Genomic DNA, 17644 nt, shown 5'->3' with positions numbered 1-17644 from the left:
TGTATAAGATCATAATGTTTCAGCGATGCAATAGTTACTAGTTCAACTAGTATCTGTTAATGCAGAACATTCAATATAATGAGACAGGACAGTGATGTATACTTTAATTTAACTGTATTTTGCCCACAGTGATTTGTCTTAAGTTTAACACACTATCATTTGATGATACATTGTAGGGACCTATAAGTGTTTATCACTGTAACATTTCATTAACCATGGTTGAAGGGGGTTTTCATGTCTCATCAGTTTACCCTCCATAGGGGAGATGAGTTGAGTGTGGCAGGTCTAAATGATAAAACCTTAAATTTGACTAAATCAGCCCTACCCATATTTGGCCAAGCTACTGTAACTAAACTGCCCTAGTCAGCTACCAACCACCAGTCAGGCTACACAATAGATGTTTCAGGACAGATTGTTGAGATTAACCACCAGTTTAAAAGCTATACTGAACCAATGGTATATTATATTTAGCAGTAAGTGGCAAAATACAGTACCTGAGAAACTATGTATAAATCCTAAACTTAGACCATCCATGCTCTCCAGCATGTCTGGATTCACATTTTATTTCCCATGGCAGAAACATGGGCAACAATTCAAACAAAGAGGAGAAAAACTACTTGGCACACGCAGCAACTTCTGATTTCTTTTAAATATTGTCTTTTGCAAGACGCCAGTGGACAGTGTGAGGAAAAGGGGAATGATGAATGGAGAATCGCAGCACAAAATGGCAAGCCTGATGTCCCCTGATGAGCGTCTGAAGTCACTAACTGTGTATATATTTGAGAGCAAGAGAGAAATGACTTCACATGCTTCTGATTTCGCTGGCTTCTCTCATTCGCTCTGGGCTGAATGAGCAACAGAGAAAAAGCAGAGCGCTTCAGGAAGACAAAAGAAGAGAGAAAACAAGAGAATGGCCCGAGTCTGGACTAACTTAAAACTTCATCACATTCTGCCAGCAGTGGAGCAAGGGCTGTCTGTAGCTCATTGAAGTTTTCATTGACAAGAACCATCTCAAGTTCCATCAGAGATTTATTTATTACTTTTCTGATGCTGACACAACGTGTTTTTAATGTCAGGTTGCGTATAGATGAGAAAGCCCTCTTTCTTTCCTTTGCTTCCTGCTTTCTTTCTTCCATGTTGTCAATCCATGAAGGAGACAAGTAGACAGGCAGAAATTTCTTTCAAACCAATAAGTTACCTCTTCAAAGAAGTACAGCTACTTGAGTGACAGGCCAGGCCATGGTGAAATAGACATTTCAGGGTTTTCATTAAGCTGCCCATCACTTCCCTGACATTTGTGACAAGCCCAGACCATGAACAAGGCTCTTGTCTCTGTCTTTCACTGTTGTTGTGAGACAATGAAAAAGGATAGTCTCCATGGGCTGTGTTGGGCCCATTATATAACAGGGCAAACCTGCATGTTCCTCTGTTTTGTCTTGAGTAATAGATGGGAAACATTAGGGTTGTGAGTAAGAAGGCTACATGAGCCAAAATCTGCACACAAAAACTGAGAACAACTGAGGAGGGCAACCTGGAAGAAGAAAACATGGATGGGTATGTTCTGGGACTAAACAACATTATAGTAAATGCGCAGCATACCAGGGATCAGCTTTCAGAGGTGACAGATGTATGAAAATGGACAATTTTCCCCCTCTAATAACAGAGTTATTACCACCACTTATGATGCCACAGAGGGATCTGCGTCAGACCCATGCTCCTTTAGGCAGTTAGATCACAGGGAAGTGAACTGCTGGCCATGATGGCAGCAGACTTTCTCATGCAGTGTAACAATGCATAAAAACTGATGTTGACATGGTGTTCTAACAGACTGCATTTGTCTCCAAGCAGTGAGAAATCTCTTTGTGAAGAAAAGGATAAATAAGGCTCAATAATGTAACCTTGAACAGTTTTCACCCATTTTTTTCCCCACTTGCTTCTTAATTTTTCTCTTGACCTCCATCCCCACATTGTTTGTGTAGGGGGACCTTGTAAAAACAAGACTTGTTTTAATAATGATACTGTTATGAGTGAGACCATAAGTCCTGGACCATTATCACCAACATGCTTTAATCGCTATGCAGTGAGAGCATAGGTTCAGTGTATCCAAACATTCTTGCTGTCATTTACCTTAAATGGGATCATACGCTGTAATTTTATGGACTACATATGGATTTGCTAAAGATGGAAATGGACATGCATCTGGGCATACAGTATACATGTGTTTGTGTGTGTATATGTGCATGTATCTAACTTGCCGTTCAATTAGGTGCCAAAGCTGGGTTTAATAGAGTGCCAATGCCCAGCTTTATTTTGGGGTACTGAGGTCCACCTCACAATCTCACTCTCTCCATTTCCTTTTCCCTTTCACTTCACACTTTATTTTCCTTCTTTCCATTTTGCTCATTATATGGTTTGCTCTCTCTTCCTCTGTTCTCTTGCCTTTATAGCTCTCATGCTAAAGATACAGTATGTCACAGCTCTTATATCACCCAGCAATCATCTAGAGCATGTCTGGTGACCACCACCACCAAACATCTACCAGAGCCCCCCTCCTCTTATCCTAGTCCAGACCACTACAGAGTTCTGTGACCAGTAAACTAGCTTTGGTTTCCTCACTGAAGCTAAATCTATCACTGATGTCAATGGTGGAAATGCCAAATTTATACGAATTTAAGTTACCATGATCTTTTGTATTTCAAAATGGAGCCTTTTGAAAGACACAAACACAGAAGCAAATGTGAGAATTAAATGTTTTCTCAAGCCATTCCACTCTGTGTTGCAATAGCACTGCCATTAGATCCTGCACTGGTCTCACAAAGATTCATCTAGTGAGACCAATGTTCAGACAAAGTGCATTTAAAAAAAAAAAAAAAAAGTTCCCACAAAAACTGAGGTCAGTCAACAGGTGAGCCTGGCTCAACTGAAGGAAAAACTAAAATTACAGTTTGTGATTGTATGAATCCTCCAACCTGGGAGTGTTGGGCCAAATGAGGTCACTATGACCTTGACTTTTGGCCACCAAAATCTCATCAAATGGACACTTGAGCCAAATTTGAAGAAATTCCCTTAAGGTGTTCCTGAGATGTCCCATTCACAAGAATGGCCTGGAAAGGAGGAGGATGTACAGACAACCTGAAAACATAATGCCTCTGGCTATGGCTAGTGGTAAGGCAAAAGAAACAAACCACCAAAAAAAAAAAGAAGCACTGATTAGTCCAGTGTTTACTACAGCTGTCACTATGATGTGGCAGAGAAATCTCTGCTGATTTTCCTCAATATTATTTCAGTTCATTGTGCAGTCCTTGTGAAGTTTATCCATGACCTAAAATCAATTAGCCAAATAGTACTCAGCTACAACTCCCTTTCAGGCAAATAAGGTGAGATTTATACTCTATCAAAAGCGTTTTCAAACACTGGGGTCTACTTTTATAAAAGAAAAGACTTTATAATGGTTATTACAATGTGGCTGGTTGTGCATATGTGTGTCTGGTTTGTTTGTCCCTCTGTTAAATTGTAATGTACTGCCCTTTTTCCTATGTTTGTGACATGCATTCATCTGGACAGGCCTAGGAAGCTAAAAGAATGTAATAATAATATAATAATAATAATAATAATAATAATAATAAAGCTTTATTTATATAGCTGTTTAAAGGCTACTGGTTGGATGTGCACACAGAATAGACAGTTGCAGTTCTCCCATTCAACACAATGCTATGCTGTTGAGCACAACTCACAGCTCACATTAAAAACCACTAGCTTGGTTATGGACCGAAGCTCTAGCGGTAAAGAATTCCAGAGTCTGGGGCCATACACAGCAAAAGAACGGTCACCCCATTTTTTTATATCGAGGCTGTGGGACAACCAAGGACAAGTGCTCTGAGGAGCACACAGCTCTGTGTGGAGCATAGATAGATAGTAGATCCGACAGGTACAGCGGAGTGAGGCCATATATAGCTTTAAAGACAGATAGCAACATTGAAACTCAACTCTCCACTGTACTGGCAACCAGTGTAGGGAGAGAAGGACGGGGGTGATGTGGGCATACCTAGGAATGTTCGACAGCAGCTGAGCCGCAGCGTTTTGGACCAGTTGAAGCTTCCGAAGCAAAGACTAAGAAATACCAGCGTAGAGGGCATTACAGTAGTCTAGTCGTGCAGTGGTAAAAACGTGGATGGCTTTTTCTAAATCTGCACCCGATAAAAAAGGCTTCACCTTCGTTAAAAGTCTCAGCCACGGCCCTGATCTGCTTATCAAGATTAAAGCCGCTATCAAATATCACTCCAAGGTTTTATCTGTGAGTGAGGGGGCTGAAGCACCTAAACTGGATACAACCGTGGCTGAATCGGGGATAATAATATATTCAGTCTTGCTCTCATTTAAATGAAGGAAATTCTGGGCGAGGCATTGCTTAATATCAGGAATGCAATAGTGGAGGAAGTGCATTCGAGTCGGATTGTATAAGCGGCATGTAAATCTAAATATCATCCGCATAAAAATGAAAATGAACATTATGGCTTGATATAACTGAAGCAATTGGTGACATAAATAACGAAAAAAGTAACGGTGCCAGGATCAAACCTTGAGGGATGCCTGAGGTAAGAGGGGCTATGTTAGAGGAGAAGTCGTCAATAATAACAGAAAAGGTTCTATTTGTCAAAAAAGAAATAAACCAGTTTAATACCGCGCCTCTCAGGCCAACGAGGTGTTTGATTTTAGAAAGTAAAACCGCATGGTCGACAGTGTCAAAAGCTGCCGATAATTCTAAAAGAACTAAGGTAACGAGGAGCTTGGCATCAAGGGCCAAGGTAATGTCGTTATGGACCTTTAGTAATGCTGACTCAGTACTATTACGGGGCCTAAAGCCTAACTGAAACTTGTCAGCAACATCCAGACGATCCAGTTGAGACTGCAACTGGGTAAGAACAATTTTTCCATAACCTTAGATAAAAAAGGCAGTAGGGAAATTGGGCGGAAGTTGGACGGAAGGGAAGCACCGAGGTTAGGTTTCTTAAGGAGTGGTCTAACTACCGCATGCTTAAGGGCGGTGGGAACCGAACCCGACCTAAGGCAGCAGTTAATAAAAGTGACCAGAGAGGGCCCAACAGTGTCGATAACCTCCTTAATAATCCTGGCTGGGACAGGGTCCAGGGGGGAGGAGGCAGACTTTAGCTGTAACACCCACTTTTTAAGTTGAGGCAGAGAGATCAGAATAAAGGAATACAGGGTATGAAATACATGAGATAAAGGCAATGCATAAGGTAGTGGCCTGGGAATATTTTGTCTAGTAGCCCAAACTTTATCAATGAAGAATCCCTGAAATTCATTGCAAATCAGAACCAACCCCTCAGTGGGCAAAGCAACATCAGGATTAAAAACCGAAACACCTAACACACAAAAATGTGCTGGGAAAAGATTTCAAAGAGGAATTATAAATATATATTCATCAGTGTGTTGACTGATGGGAGAAACTCAAACTAGTTGGTAAACTAGGTTATAACAATGTCTCAAAATAAATGGCCTATAAGAAAATTATTTTAACAGAAGTACAAGTGTGCTGCCTGCCTCATTACTCCGACCAATCCATATGGCAGCCTGACATTATATACTGTCAATTTAAATAGCTCACAATTTAAATCTGGCACTGTATGCAGCTGTATAATGATTTTTAAATGCACAGAAATGTGTTCCAGCCACTCTTTTGCATTTGATTACCGATGTTCATGTGGGCAAAATCAGTGAAATTCATGCCAGCTGATTTTCTGACAGTATAAGCTTAAAAAACAGACAGACAGACAATCAAATAGTTGCACTGAACTGAACTGCTGAATCTTAGTTGGCTGATAAACCTCTTAGTTGGGTACAGCCCTAGTGATTTTCTGTGACAATCTTAGAACTGTCAGTGAAAAAAAGATACTATATACTGTACAGTGGCTTCAGTATTTAGGCCCTTTCACTTTTCACCTTAGTGTTGCAGACTTCAGTTTTAACACAGAAATTGCCATTTGCCCACCATAAAGCCATAGTGACAAAAAGGAAACTTGTTTTCATAAAACTTTGATATTTTTTTTATTTTTAATTTTGAGTCTCAATTTTTGCACGAGTAGTTACAGTATCTAATGGGATAAATGAGTGCTTTAGGGATATTTATAAGGAACTGTACACTAGTAAAGTTCAGGCCACTACAACAGACATTCTTAACTTTTTCAATAAAATACTGTAAATATCCACAATTAGATGATACTTCAACAGATGCTAAAAATTGAGATACCTCTCTCCCTGTGTTACTGTTTAGTAGAGTACAGTCATCTCACAATAGGTTTAGACACAATTTTATTACCAGAAATTCAGCGATGATTTTAAATGAAATGAAAACAGTTTAGTTTGCCAGCTATATACATACTAACCTAATATGCAATCACCTATTTAACCCAGCCTTAAAGTATTTTATGAATGGAAAGAGAAAGGGCTGAGATGTACTCTACTGGAGATTTATGTGGACAATAAATTAGCTTTACTTCCCCAGCTATAAATTAAGTATCTTCCTCACCCCACTTCCATTTTTTTGGGTACTTATTATGCATTTCATTCAGGAGTGTGTTCCAGGACCTACAACACAACTAAACCACAGAATTGCTCTTTTTTTTATTTGCTTTTTTTCACATTCTAAGCATTTGATTTACATTACTCTAAACCTAAAACTCACAATATTTAACTCAATTTTAATTTTTTTTAAGATTCCATCTTCAATACTCACTCTCACTCATTTTCTATACCACTTAGTCCCGAACGGGCGGCTGGAGCCAATCCCAGACAGATTCACCTTGGACAGGTTGCTGGTCCATCACAGGCCAACATGCAGACGAACAACCACACACACACACATTCACTCCTACGGGCAATTTAGAGTCACCAATCAACCTAGGCCGCATGTCTTTGCACAGTGGGAGGAAGCCGGAGTACCCGGAGAGAACCCACGCAAGCATGAGGAGAACATGCAAACTCCGCACAGAAAGGTCGTGAACCTGGAACCTTCTCGCTGTGAGGCAACGGTGCTACCCACCGCGCCACCGTGCTGCCCCATCTTCAATACAATATACTGTATTATGAAAAAAGTGGACTAAATACTTTCTGAAGGCACTGTCTATACAGTTGCCTTGCCTTTTTCAATGAGGCAGAGTGCAAAAACCCAAAAATCACATAACCAGGCATGCAAGTGAATAGGCAAATGGTCGTGCACAAACAAATACACATATGTAGAAGGCAAACAACAATATTTTCACAACCACAGTCATAATAAGCATAGTAAAGGATCGCCAGTGCATATTCCACCAGGCCAGAGTACTACCATCTGTAGGTGAGCTCTGTGAATCATCACTGTGTACTGAGCTATAAATACACCTGAAGAAACTGAAAGATATGTACAATGTTGAAAAAAGTGCATGAATCAAAATCCAATAAAGCTATCATCAACAGGAAACAATGAAAAAAAAAAGATTGCGTGTTCACGGCAAACTAGATTTCTTCAAAACCCGAGTCACTAAGATGCATGACAGTTTTTAAATTTGACAACATTTTTATTAAGCACCGAGTGAGATTAAAATACAGGGGGCAGATAACTATGAAAACAGACAGTGGACAGACAGACGGTGATTTTGCCTTTTCTTGATAATGGTGTCTATATTATGTAAACTTTTACATTTCTCCTATTGTTTTCCATATAGTGATTGCTAAATAGCTGTTCTCTTTTTCCAGTGGCATTATCAAAGGTACCTACAGTATGTGCATAGCTTGGAAACGTGCCATTTCTACAAGATTCGGGAATAATGTAATGTGCAAGAGAAACCAAACACAGGTTACGCAAATGTGTCCAGCTCTTGAATATCCAAAATATTGTGACTAATGACCAAATGGATTTGTGCACTGAGATTACATGTTCCCTATACCAAATTAGATGCACAACATATTGTATACTCTTTCACAAATCCATGCAGACTCGAACAGTATGTGGGGTCACTGTGGTCAGTGTGTGTCACTGAATCTGGGGTTAACAGTGGCAGGTAGGAATTACAGGCTCCTCTTCGACTATGGCTGCTATTGCAAACCACCATAGCATCCTGGCACTTCTGTATAAACAAAATGAACATACAGGACAAGCTGGCTGCTGACAATCATGAAAGAGGAGAAAAAAAAACAGGATTAGATGGAAAAAGGGAGAGAATGGGGGAGAAAAATGATGTTAGCAGCATAGAATTTAAAATATGGACAAAAAAAACAGTATGAGAAAAAGCAAAAACAAAAAGCAAAACTGAAAACAAGAAAGATGAGTCAATTTTGAAATAGAAATGGGAGGAATGAAGGAGGGAATGCAGTGGGCCAGAGCTGAAAAAAGCAGTTATTACCCTCACTGAGTAGCTGACAAGGCTGAGGGGCAGGGGGCACATACTGCAAGAATGCTTATACTAATGTGTACACAAAAAACAAACACACACACACCTCATTATGGACCACTCTCACCAGACAAAGTATGATATACCGTTTGCCACAGAGCTGTTCAAAAAAATACAACACTGTGTGAGCTTCAGTGGAACGCAAAAGGTGATGGCAAAACTTGAACTGTACTCTTGTCTGAATCAAGGACACTACAGCAGCAGTGGAAATGAATGAAAAAAAATCATCCTGCCATATAACAGCAGTGACTGACAATGTCAGATTCTGAAGGAAGAAATGAAGATTTTATGGTTTGTGTTCTGATTTCACTCATCTCTCTGGGCTTGCCGAACAAACACAGGCTATATTGCATATGCTGCTCACTGGGTTACTGCTGTAGCTACCATTGGGCAACACAATAATTTGAAGCCTTACAAATCCTAGTGGCAGTGTTCCAGTCAGCTGTGATGATTTTTAAGTCTCTGAATGATACATTAATCTGAGCCTACCAGTTATTTTGAAGGACATTTTACAGTCTGTCAGTACCTTAAGATTAAAAGTAAAGCTTTGTTTTCTAAGTTTTTCCACTTGCTGAAATGCAGAATTTACTTCAGACAAGGAATAAAATCCCACCCACGTGACTTCCCTGTGAAGGACACTCACCATCTGTGTTATCAGCTAGACCTGCCACTGTTGAAAAACCCATAACATCAAAAGGACAAAGAGATGAGGAATTCCTAAGGGAATGAAAAAAGCACATGCTCAAAGAGAACAGTTTTTGTTTGCCACGTTTTTTGTTTGGCCTCAGCTTGAGCATGTGTGTCAGCTCTGTTCTGGCAGTGGCTTGATGACTGCTAGTTGGTGACACAAGAACGAACACTGGACTTACAGTAAACCTGGACGTAGATCTGAATCTTCTAAGTGTTATAACAGACACAACGCTTTTACCACAAACAGTGGCAGACAGTCAGCTGGTAAGTCACACCAGGGGAAAAATGCACCCAAGTAAGGCAGCTAAGATTGTAACCGCTGTTACCACAAAGAGGGCCAAGTACTGTAAGTAGCGCAATCTCAGCAGTTTAACGGTATGGCCCCCATATTTGTCATTAGACAAATTTAAATAATGAAAAACGAAGAGCACCATCTCCAGTGAGCTTTTCATAAGGAGTTAGGAGGCCTTTGGAGAAAACACACCAGGTTTGTCTTAGTTAAGGAAACAACACAGTGCAAAATAGAGCAGAGACGTTGGTGGGAAGGCAGGAAGCCAGCAAGGCCCCACCATAACATTACAGTGTGGACACAACCACAGGGCCCACAGGAACAAGGACTATTAAGGAAGGTTGCAGTGGGAGTGAGGCTGATGCACTATCAAAACATAGTTCAAAAAAGTCCACATCATTTTCATTCCACTCTGCAAACTCATCTTCACTGCTTGCTTCTCCTCTTTTTCCATTTATCCTGTGTGACATGCTTAAGCTGTCACACAAAGACTGAGAAGCACCGGGACAGCTAACATCTTCCTTAAGACCTATGAATGTCACCAGAGTTTCTACAGCAGAGACAGTACTAAACATATTTGGTTATATCACAGAAATTAATGCAGTTATTTTCCCCCACTAAAAATATACTTGCACAATACATCATCTATTGCCCCCCCTTGCTCTCTTTCTAACCTGCCAGCACATGAACCAGATGTGCAAATGTTTCTTCATGTTGCTAGTCAAGCTCTGTTCCAACAGAAAGGCAGAGAGGGGAGAGGAATATTTGACTTCACTCCATGGGAGACCAGCTTCATAAATTTTGGCAGCTACACAACAGTGAAGAAGGTAGCTTGGGCGGCTTGGCCAAGGGACAATGTTGACGGCATACCAAACAACACGATCCTAATGAGTTGGAAAATCCCTGGCCCTCCAGAGGACTGTCCAGATGCTACTGTCGTGAGAAATGCTACTGTTTTATTGCGTTCAGGCCCCCCTCCTTTTCTTTAAAAAGGGACAAAATTTATTATTTGACCATTCATACAGTACATTCTAGGCGACATGAAGCGTAAAACAGTTTCAGAGTTCATTTGCCCTTGGATGCAGGTCTAGTACCCCAAACTGGGCACAAAACAAGTTGATCTTTATGCCAAAGTATCTCATGAGAAAGTGTACATTTGGAGACCTTAAGTTCTGGGTATGTGTTTGCATTCTTGCTACAGGGCCTAAAGCCCATTTGCCTGTAGCACACTGGCTACTATCAGGTTGACTTATTTTAGGTGAATGATAGTCTGACAAATGATGTGCTGAGCCCTGAGGAGTAACTGTAAAACGTTTCATATAAAAAGCTAAATAATTTTAAGCTGCATTCAGTAACATATGTCTATTTGACTAGTTACTGGTGCTAAGAAACGGGATTTTATTGAAATAGACTAAACAAACAGAGGAGAGTAAAAGCATTTTGAGAAAAGGGAGATTTCAATAAATCAACTACAATGATGAATGCATGAACATCTAATACAATATACTAACAGAGACCAGATGAGCAAAGTGATGCAGTTTGTTCATTGTTCACGGACTTTTCATGGTTGAATTACTAAATGAGCCATTAAAGGATATTAATCTTCTGTGTGGGTATCTTTTTTATTTTGCCAAATGACTGAGTTGTCATTGCAGAATTATAATGGCTACTCAAAAATACCAAGTGAATTATGAAAAAATAAAAAACGCACACTAACCCTAGTGCCTTGCTAAGCAATTACAAACGTATGCACTGGAAAGCAACCTCTGTCCTCTGTGATAAACAGAGGCCCTTTTTCTTCAAACACCTAAAGCAACCACTTGTCTGTTGGAAAGAGTTGGGTTTGCAGTAAGACAGCCCTGAAAGCACTTTTTCCCTGCTGTAGTTGCTCAGAAATCAGCAAAAAAGACCCAGATTATTACCTTGGTCAGGTATCAGAAATCCATGAATCTACATGATTGTGTTTATGAGACTTTCTGTTGAAGAACAGGCAAGTTTAAATAACTTCATATGATCTATGTTGAGCATGTTGTTTACCTGGAGCTTTATACACCTCATTGAGCAGGCTTTCGCTGAGTGTCAGTGGAGATCCCCTGATTGTGCTGTGGGTCCAGCTCTGACAAATTGATTGGAGCAAAATCGTCTGGGCCCTTGTGGCCTGTACAGTAAAATGTGGAAGCTCAAAAATAATCTCTGTGGTGGGGACCGAAGACCTTTTGCTCCTGCAAGAAAGGGAAAACACACAAAGAAAGAGTAAGATGAGAGAGAGTACATGGGGTGAAGGAGAGAGAGTGTCAGGATACAGTGACAATAATAAATGAAAGAATGAAAAGTTGCCCATAAATGCTAACATACACTGAATGAAACACACACCAGTGGAAACTAATGGTTCAGAACTTCCACAAATCCATCAATATTACATTGCAATATAAAACAGCTCATTGATAGCACAAAGGGCCAAATAGGTAGGACTAGATTCCAACAGCAAACTGAAGAAGTACCAAGTGCAAGTCAAGCTTTCCTTAGTTACTTGGCAGGTAGGTGGTTTTTGCTGTCGACCCTTCTCTTCCCTCCGTCAAAACTGTGATGATGATTTATGTGAAGAGATGTACAGCCCAGAAACCTGACCCTGAAAAGAATCTTTATGCATTTAACATTTCATCTGTCTCCAAAAGTGGAGGCAGAGGATCTGTGTGAGTGTATGTATGTGTATGTGTGTGTGTGTGTGTGTGTGTGTGTGTGTGAAAAGCAAATGAGTTGGTGAGTTGGGTGTTCAGGGAAATGAGGTAACAGCACAGTCTGATGGAGTCCTCCAGCCCCCTGTCCATCAGAACCTCAGTGGACCATGCTCTCATCTATCATCTGACACACAGACACTTTTTTCACTTCTTTAATTCTGCTTTTGTAATGTTTGTCTCACTCCCTTGCCTACTCTCATTCATAACGATACACTTTCAAAACACACTTTTCACACATCTCTGATACCACACAGGCAAACAATCCGACACATACAGTATATACCGTCCTTCAATTCCCTGAATCGGGTCTCAAAGCTCCACTTCTACCCAGGCTGTATCAGCATGGCTCCTATGACATCAGCAAGAGTAGAAAGAGGGATTCCCACACACATGCGCACACACACCAAAGGCATGGCATTATACACAGTGCTGAGAATGATGGTGCATTTGTCATAATCATGAATACTCATCTCTGTCCACAACTCACTCTCTCGCCTCTGCGCCCACCCCCACCAAAAATTCCCTTTACACAGGAACCACCACACACTAGAAAAACACTCAGGGAGCCTAGAACTAAATGCTGGTAAACAACCCTCTTTTGTCTCACTCCGGTTTTCCTCTCTTCTGTTCTATGAACTTGAGAGGTTCTTGGGTTGTGTTTTTGAGGACTGGCAGTGCCCCCTGCACGTATACGTCCAATTTTGTTTTTGTGGGGAGGGAGGGCACATACACTTGCTGAGCTTCATAATGTGATGGAGGCAAAGAGTCTCTGCCCTCTGAGCAGCACTCTCAAGGAAAATGGATCTGTGACTAATTCCAGAGATGGCTGCAGTGTGTCAGTAAAAAGCATCACAGTTCGTTTACTCACACATCCATATTGGTCTGCTCCCAGTTCAGAGTGTGGGATATGTCACAGGGTCTCTCCCTCTGTTCAGATGCTCTGCAGTCATTTAACTCCTCCTTTTTCCCTCCCTGTCTCTCTCTGTGTCTCTATCTTTACCTTTGTTACGCTCCTGGGTGGTTCGGCTGGGTGACATGAACTGTTAGCTGTGCACAGTCAGGCCCAGAGCTTTTAAGCGCTTGCTGTCTCAGGGGGCACTACTATGAGACAAAAAGCAAGTGTTTGATAAAGAGAGATATAAGAGTACAGAAAAAACAAATGAAACTCCAAACCTGACAAGGTCAACGGGTTTACCTCGACACATTTTGAAATTCCTGGGCAACATGTGGTGCATTTGGCACACTGGTGAATCATGCAATGTCATTATTCTCTCCTATTAAAAATGACTACTGCTACATGCTATACAGCAAGACATCAATCAAACCAATTTACATGTGTGTTTTTGTATGTTCAAACATGTGCATGCCTCTGTGTGTACACAAAGCTGGATATCTCCGCTGAACAAAAGAAAGGGGTCCCAGCAGCAACAATGTCCCCACATGCAGAGCAAATGTGCCTGCAAAGCCACTTCAATAGGAGGACTGGCAAGGGATGAAAGTTTGTTGGCTTATTCCAGTGTTTATAGTGTTTCGGGGGAGCTGTCATGCCCATGTGGTCGCCTAAAATTTTAATTACACACCTGTTTTTACTATATTATGCCCACTTCTTTGCAAAAAGCAACTTGAACATTGGAGCTAAATGAGAAGCAGAAACTCTCATTAGGGTGTTTTTGGAATGTTAGACGCAAGGACAGCCAGACACCCGTCAGATTTCATTAAGCAGTTGGCACAGTCAGTGTTTCTTGCTGTAACATGGTAAACAGCTTTCTGGCAAGCAGCTATTTCAATGTTACCACAGGCTTTGATAAAAACAAAAGTATCTATGAGGTAAAAATAGCTAAACCAATACCTGCTGCAGCAGTAATAAATCACTACACTAAAATACATCTCACAAGAGTCTATAAAGCACATCTCATCAAAACACATTTCTACTTTTAGAAAGCTAAGACCCACCAGAACTGGGCCCACAACCCATTTTGGATCGTGACTCATAATTTAAGAAATCAGGTCATTGGCTTGAAGTTAAGTACCTCATTGAAAAGCCTGCCACTGACCTCATAGTAGTCCTTTAAGTAAAATAACTTTTTATTAAAACTCAGAGGCCACCAGGAAAAAGTCAAGAGGAAATCAAAATTAGTCAAGAGCTACGAAAAGGCATTTCCATTTCAGCCAATGAAATATGCTTTCCTCTGGTGTACAGTATGTCAACAACATTAGGTCTCATTTCCTGACCTGTCCACCGCTGGTACCATGACTGAGTGACAAAGAACTGGACCAAGGCTAGGACAGGCCAATTGGTGGACTTACTGAGTACTTTGCTTGGTGGCTGGCTAACAGGTTGCACAATGTCTTTTCTGTCCATTGCCCATGTCAAAATCTGGCAAAACAGGAATGGTGTTGTGCAGAGGTCGAGAGTCAGCGTCATGAGTATCATACCAGCTGTGGTGCTCTTTACTTAGTCTGTTTCCTCTGTGCACATGCTCAAATGTGGACATAAAGCAGAGATGGCAAATTATTTTAAGTCATTAAAATGACTGAGTGAAATTTAAAAGTGAGCAGGCTTAACATAGAAGCCTCACAAAATATTTTTTTTGTTAGTTCCAAGCATGACTCAAAGCCATCTAGCATGTAATCTTACTACTAGCATAAGGTAGCCCTACTTACACTAACTTTTCCATTCCAACAGCCTCTGGGTAACCCCGTGTCCAAACTCTTTTCACATCATAATAGCTGAGATCCATTCTGGCCATTGGTTCTCAGGCTAATCAGCTTCCTGGTCTGGCCTGACTGTGGCCACGACTATATTTAGACAAATACAGCTGGGGCTCCAACAGGCTGTGATTGCTGCCTTACAGAGGCCGTACACAAATGTACATAGACACACAATAGCACAACAATGCACATACCTGTACAGACACAAAATAACATTTTCAAACATGTACCTAGATGAGTCAAAACATTTTGATCTGCCTAATATGCAGTTGGTATACCACGTCACCCAAACAGCTCTGGCCCACTAAGGCACTGGCTTTACAAGAACTCTGAAAGTGCTCTGTGGTATCTGGCACCAATATGTGGCAAAAGATCCTTCAAGTTCTCCTGCTCTAGGTGGCACATGAATGTCTAGACCCAGGGTTTTCCAGCAGAACACTGCTCAGAGCATCACACTCCCTCCGCTGGCTTGTCTTGTACACTCATTGGACTAGGTGCCCTCCTTCTAGTGCTCTGCAGTGCAGTTACAATGCTCTTGTGATCATTGTAGGCAGTTTAGATGGTGGACAGGGGTTAGCAACATAGTGCAATGCACGATTGCAACAGATTCTGCTCATAACCATGATTAAAATGTTCGGTGACTTGTGTCACACTAGCCTCAAAGGAGGCAACCTTCATTGTCCTTGTGCCTTGAGGGCCCAACCAGCTATTATCAGTTTATCTCCTCTGAGACTACTATTGCTAGGCAGCACCTCACAAGCCTTGTTGATTCAGAACTGCTCAGACCCAGTCATCTGGCAATAACAAATTGGCCCTTGTCAAAAACACTCAAGTCTTTACGCCTACCCATTTCTTCCACATCCAGTATGCTGGCTATGAGAACTGACCTACCATCTAATAAATCCCAGTTCTTAACATCCATTGCTTTTCTGAAATAATCCAAGTTATTCACTGAGTGGTCATGATGTTTTGGCTCATCGGTATATACTTGCCTGCCAACACATGTACACGCACACCTGTACACACATACAAAGAAACGATTATCAACAACTTAGTAAGCCAGAGCATGATCAGCAACATTAATGAGGTCACAGCTGACAAGAGGCCTGCTGATTTAACAGCCTGCAACTGGAACAATTATACAAGTAGCTGCCAATACTTAAGCCTGAAAAGACTGTGTATGCACATGTGTGTAAGCATGTAAACTATGCCATGTATCTATAACAGTTACAGGATACATGTACTGCACACTGAGCAAAAAGAAGAAGAAAGGAAGAAAAATATAATCAACTCGAAGAAAAGAATTATGGAAAAACAGCAAGCGTAGGCAAGATAAGGACAGAGACTGCAACCTTGCAGGTCAAACGTTATTCTCCAGGTAAAATAATACATAAAATGGGGAGTCTTGTTAAAAAAAAAAAGCCCATTGGAAAAGTTCCTGTACAAACTCAGGAACTGCAGAACTGGTGGCTTGATGCTTTGTACCTTTACAGACATAAATAAATGTAGCTTAATTAAAGAAAGCTGGTTGGAGTATGTGTGTGTGTGTGTATATATATATATATATATACACACACAATTATGTGTGTGTTGGATACATGCAGATGTTCAGTTCATGTGTTAGTGGAGATCTTCTGAAAGAGGACATTACCGAGAAAGCAAGCATAAAGCAAATTGTAATGGCTGAACTGCAGGGTCAAACATGATGAGTGAATTCTTTTTTTTTAAGGTCAGCATCTTGCCATGATTTAAGGAAATTCACTAAGAGCAGCTGGTCCTAATGGTTTACATCGCATCCCAGAATACAAGCACGGAACCTGTGCACAGTTTCCAGAACGTTCATTTTTGTTATTACTCATATCCTGTTCAGTACCAAAAATCAGTTCCCTCACTCCTTCCAAAATACAGTGGCACAGCCAACAGGGATCAAAAGGACAAATGGAGCAAGGTGTTTGGTTCATCAGGGGACCACAGAGAAAGAGGGAGGTGCACTCAAACACATCCCCTGCAACAGGCGGATTTTGTCTGTAATGTGAACTAAAAGGGAAATTCCACATGACCTGGAACATGTTACTCCAACTGTTGGTTAGTGGCAGAACTCAAAAAGTAATGTAGAGTAGACTCAAGGCAGTAGAGGGAACAAAAAGTCAAGACAGTCAATCAGTTTTGACTGTCCTCACAATGGGCTACTTTCTCTTCACTTATCTGTGTCTATTTACAAAGACCACATTAACACTAATGTAATTCATTATGGGCTGACATATTTGTCTGATAGATACAACAGATAGATAGCCACTGTCTACGGACCAGTGATAAGTTATCTGAAGTTTCTTCAGATCATTCACTGTCACACTCTACCTTAAGTAAACACCACAAACATTCCCCAACTCAAAAACCTAACAAAATCCTCTACCACTATTGTTTTCCAGTTTTTAAAGATTCTTTAAAAGCAATCATTCTGAAAATGGAGGGGAGGAAGACTGACACTTTGTACCTTTAGTTTTTCCCCTTTATGGTACAACCTGATTTGAAGTATTGCAGAAATCCCCATCTGTCCAAGCCAAGGTCACTGACCCCTCTTGAAAATAACCAGAGTGAATTATGGGCTGCTCTCAACTCCCCTCTTTTATCTTACTACAAAAGAGTGTCTCGCAAAGCCTCCAAATGAACATTATCAATCATGCAAGGACTTCACATTGAACAGTAACTTGGGGGATGGGAAAACTTATTTTATCACACAGATATCAATCTGGTTAAAGGGGTGGGGC

At 40.9% G+C, this 17644-nt stretch overlaps 1 protein-coding gene across 9 annotated transcripts in view; it reads right to left on the bottom strand.

Moving 5' to 3' along the window:
• The window catches only part of vps13b (vacuolar protein sorting 13 homolog B), a 360621-nt gene that overhangs the window by 266084 nt on the left and 76893 nt on the right, over positions 1–17644 (bottom strand). For all 9 annotated transcript variants that reach the window (XM_020606753.1, XM_020606747.1, XM_020606748.1 and 6 more), the window contains exon 17: positions 11464–11648. In XM_020606753.1, the coding sequence (XP_020462409.1) occupies positions 11464–11648 (185 nt within the window). The remainder of the gene's footprint in view (positions 1–11463; positions 11649–17644) is intronic.

The sequence above is a fragment of the Monopterus albus genome, unplaced genomic scaffold, assembly GCF_001952655.1.
Source record: "Monopterus albus unplaced genomic scaffold, M_albus_1.0 scaffold81.1, whole genome shotgun sequence".
Classification (NCBI taxonomy): Eukaryota; Metazoa; Chordata; class Actinopteri; order Synbranchiformes; family Synbranchidae; genus Monopterus; species Monopterus albus.
This window is presented reverse-complemented; position numbering and strand designations above follow the sequence as displayed.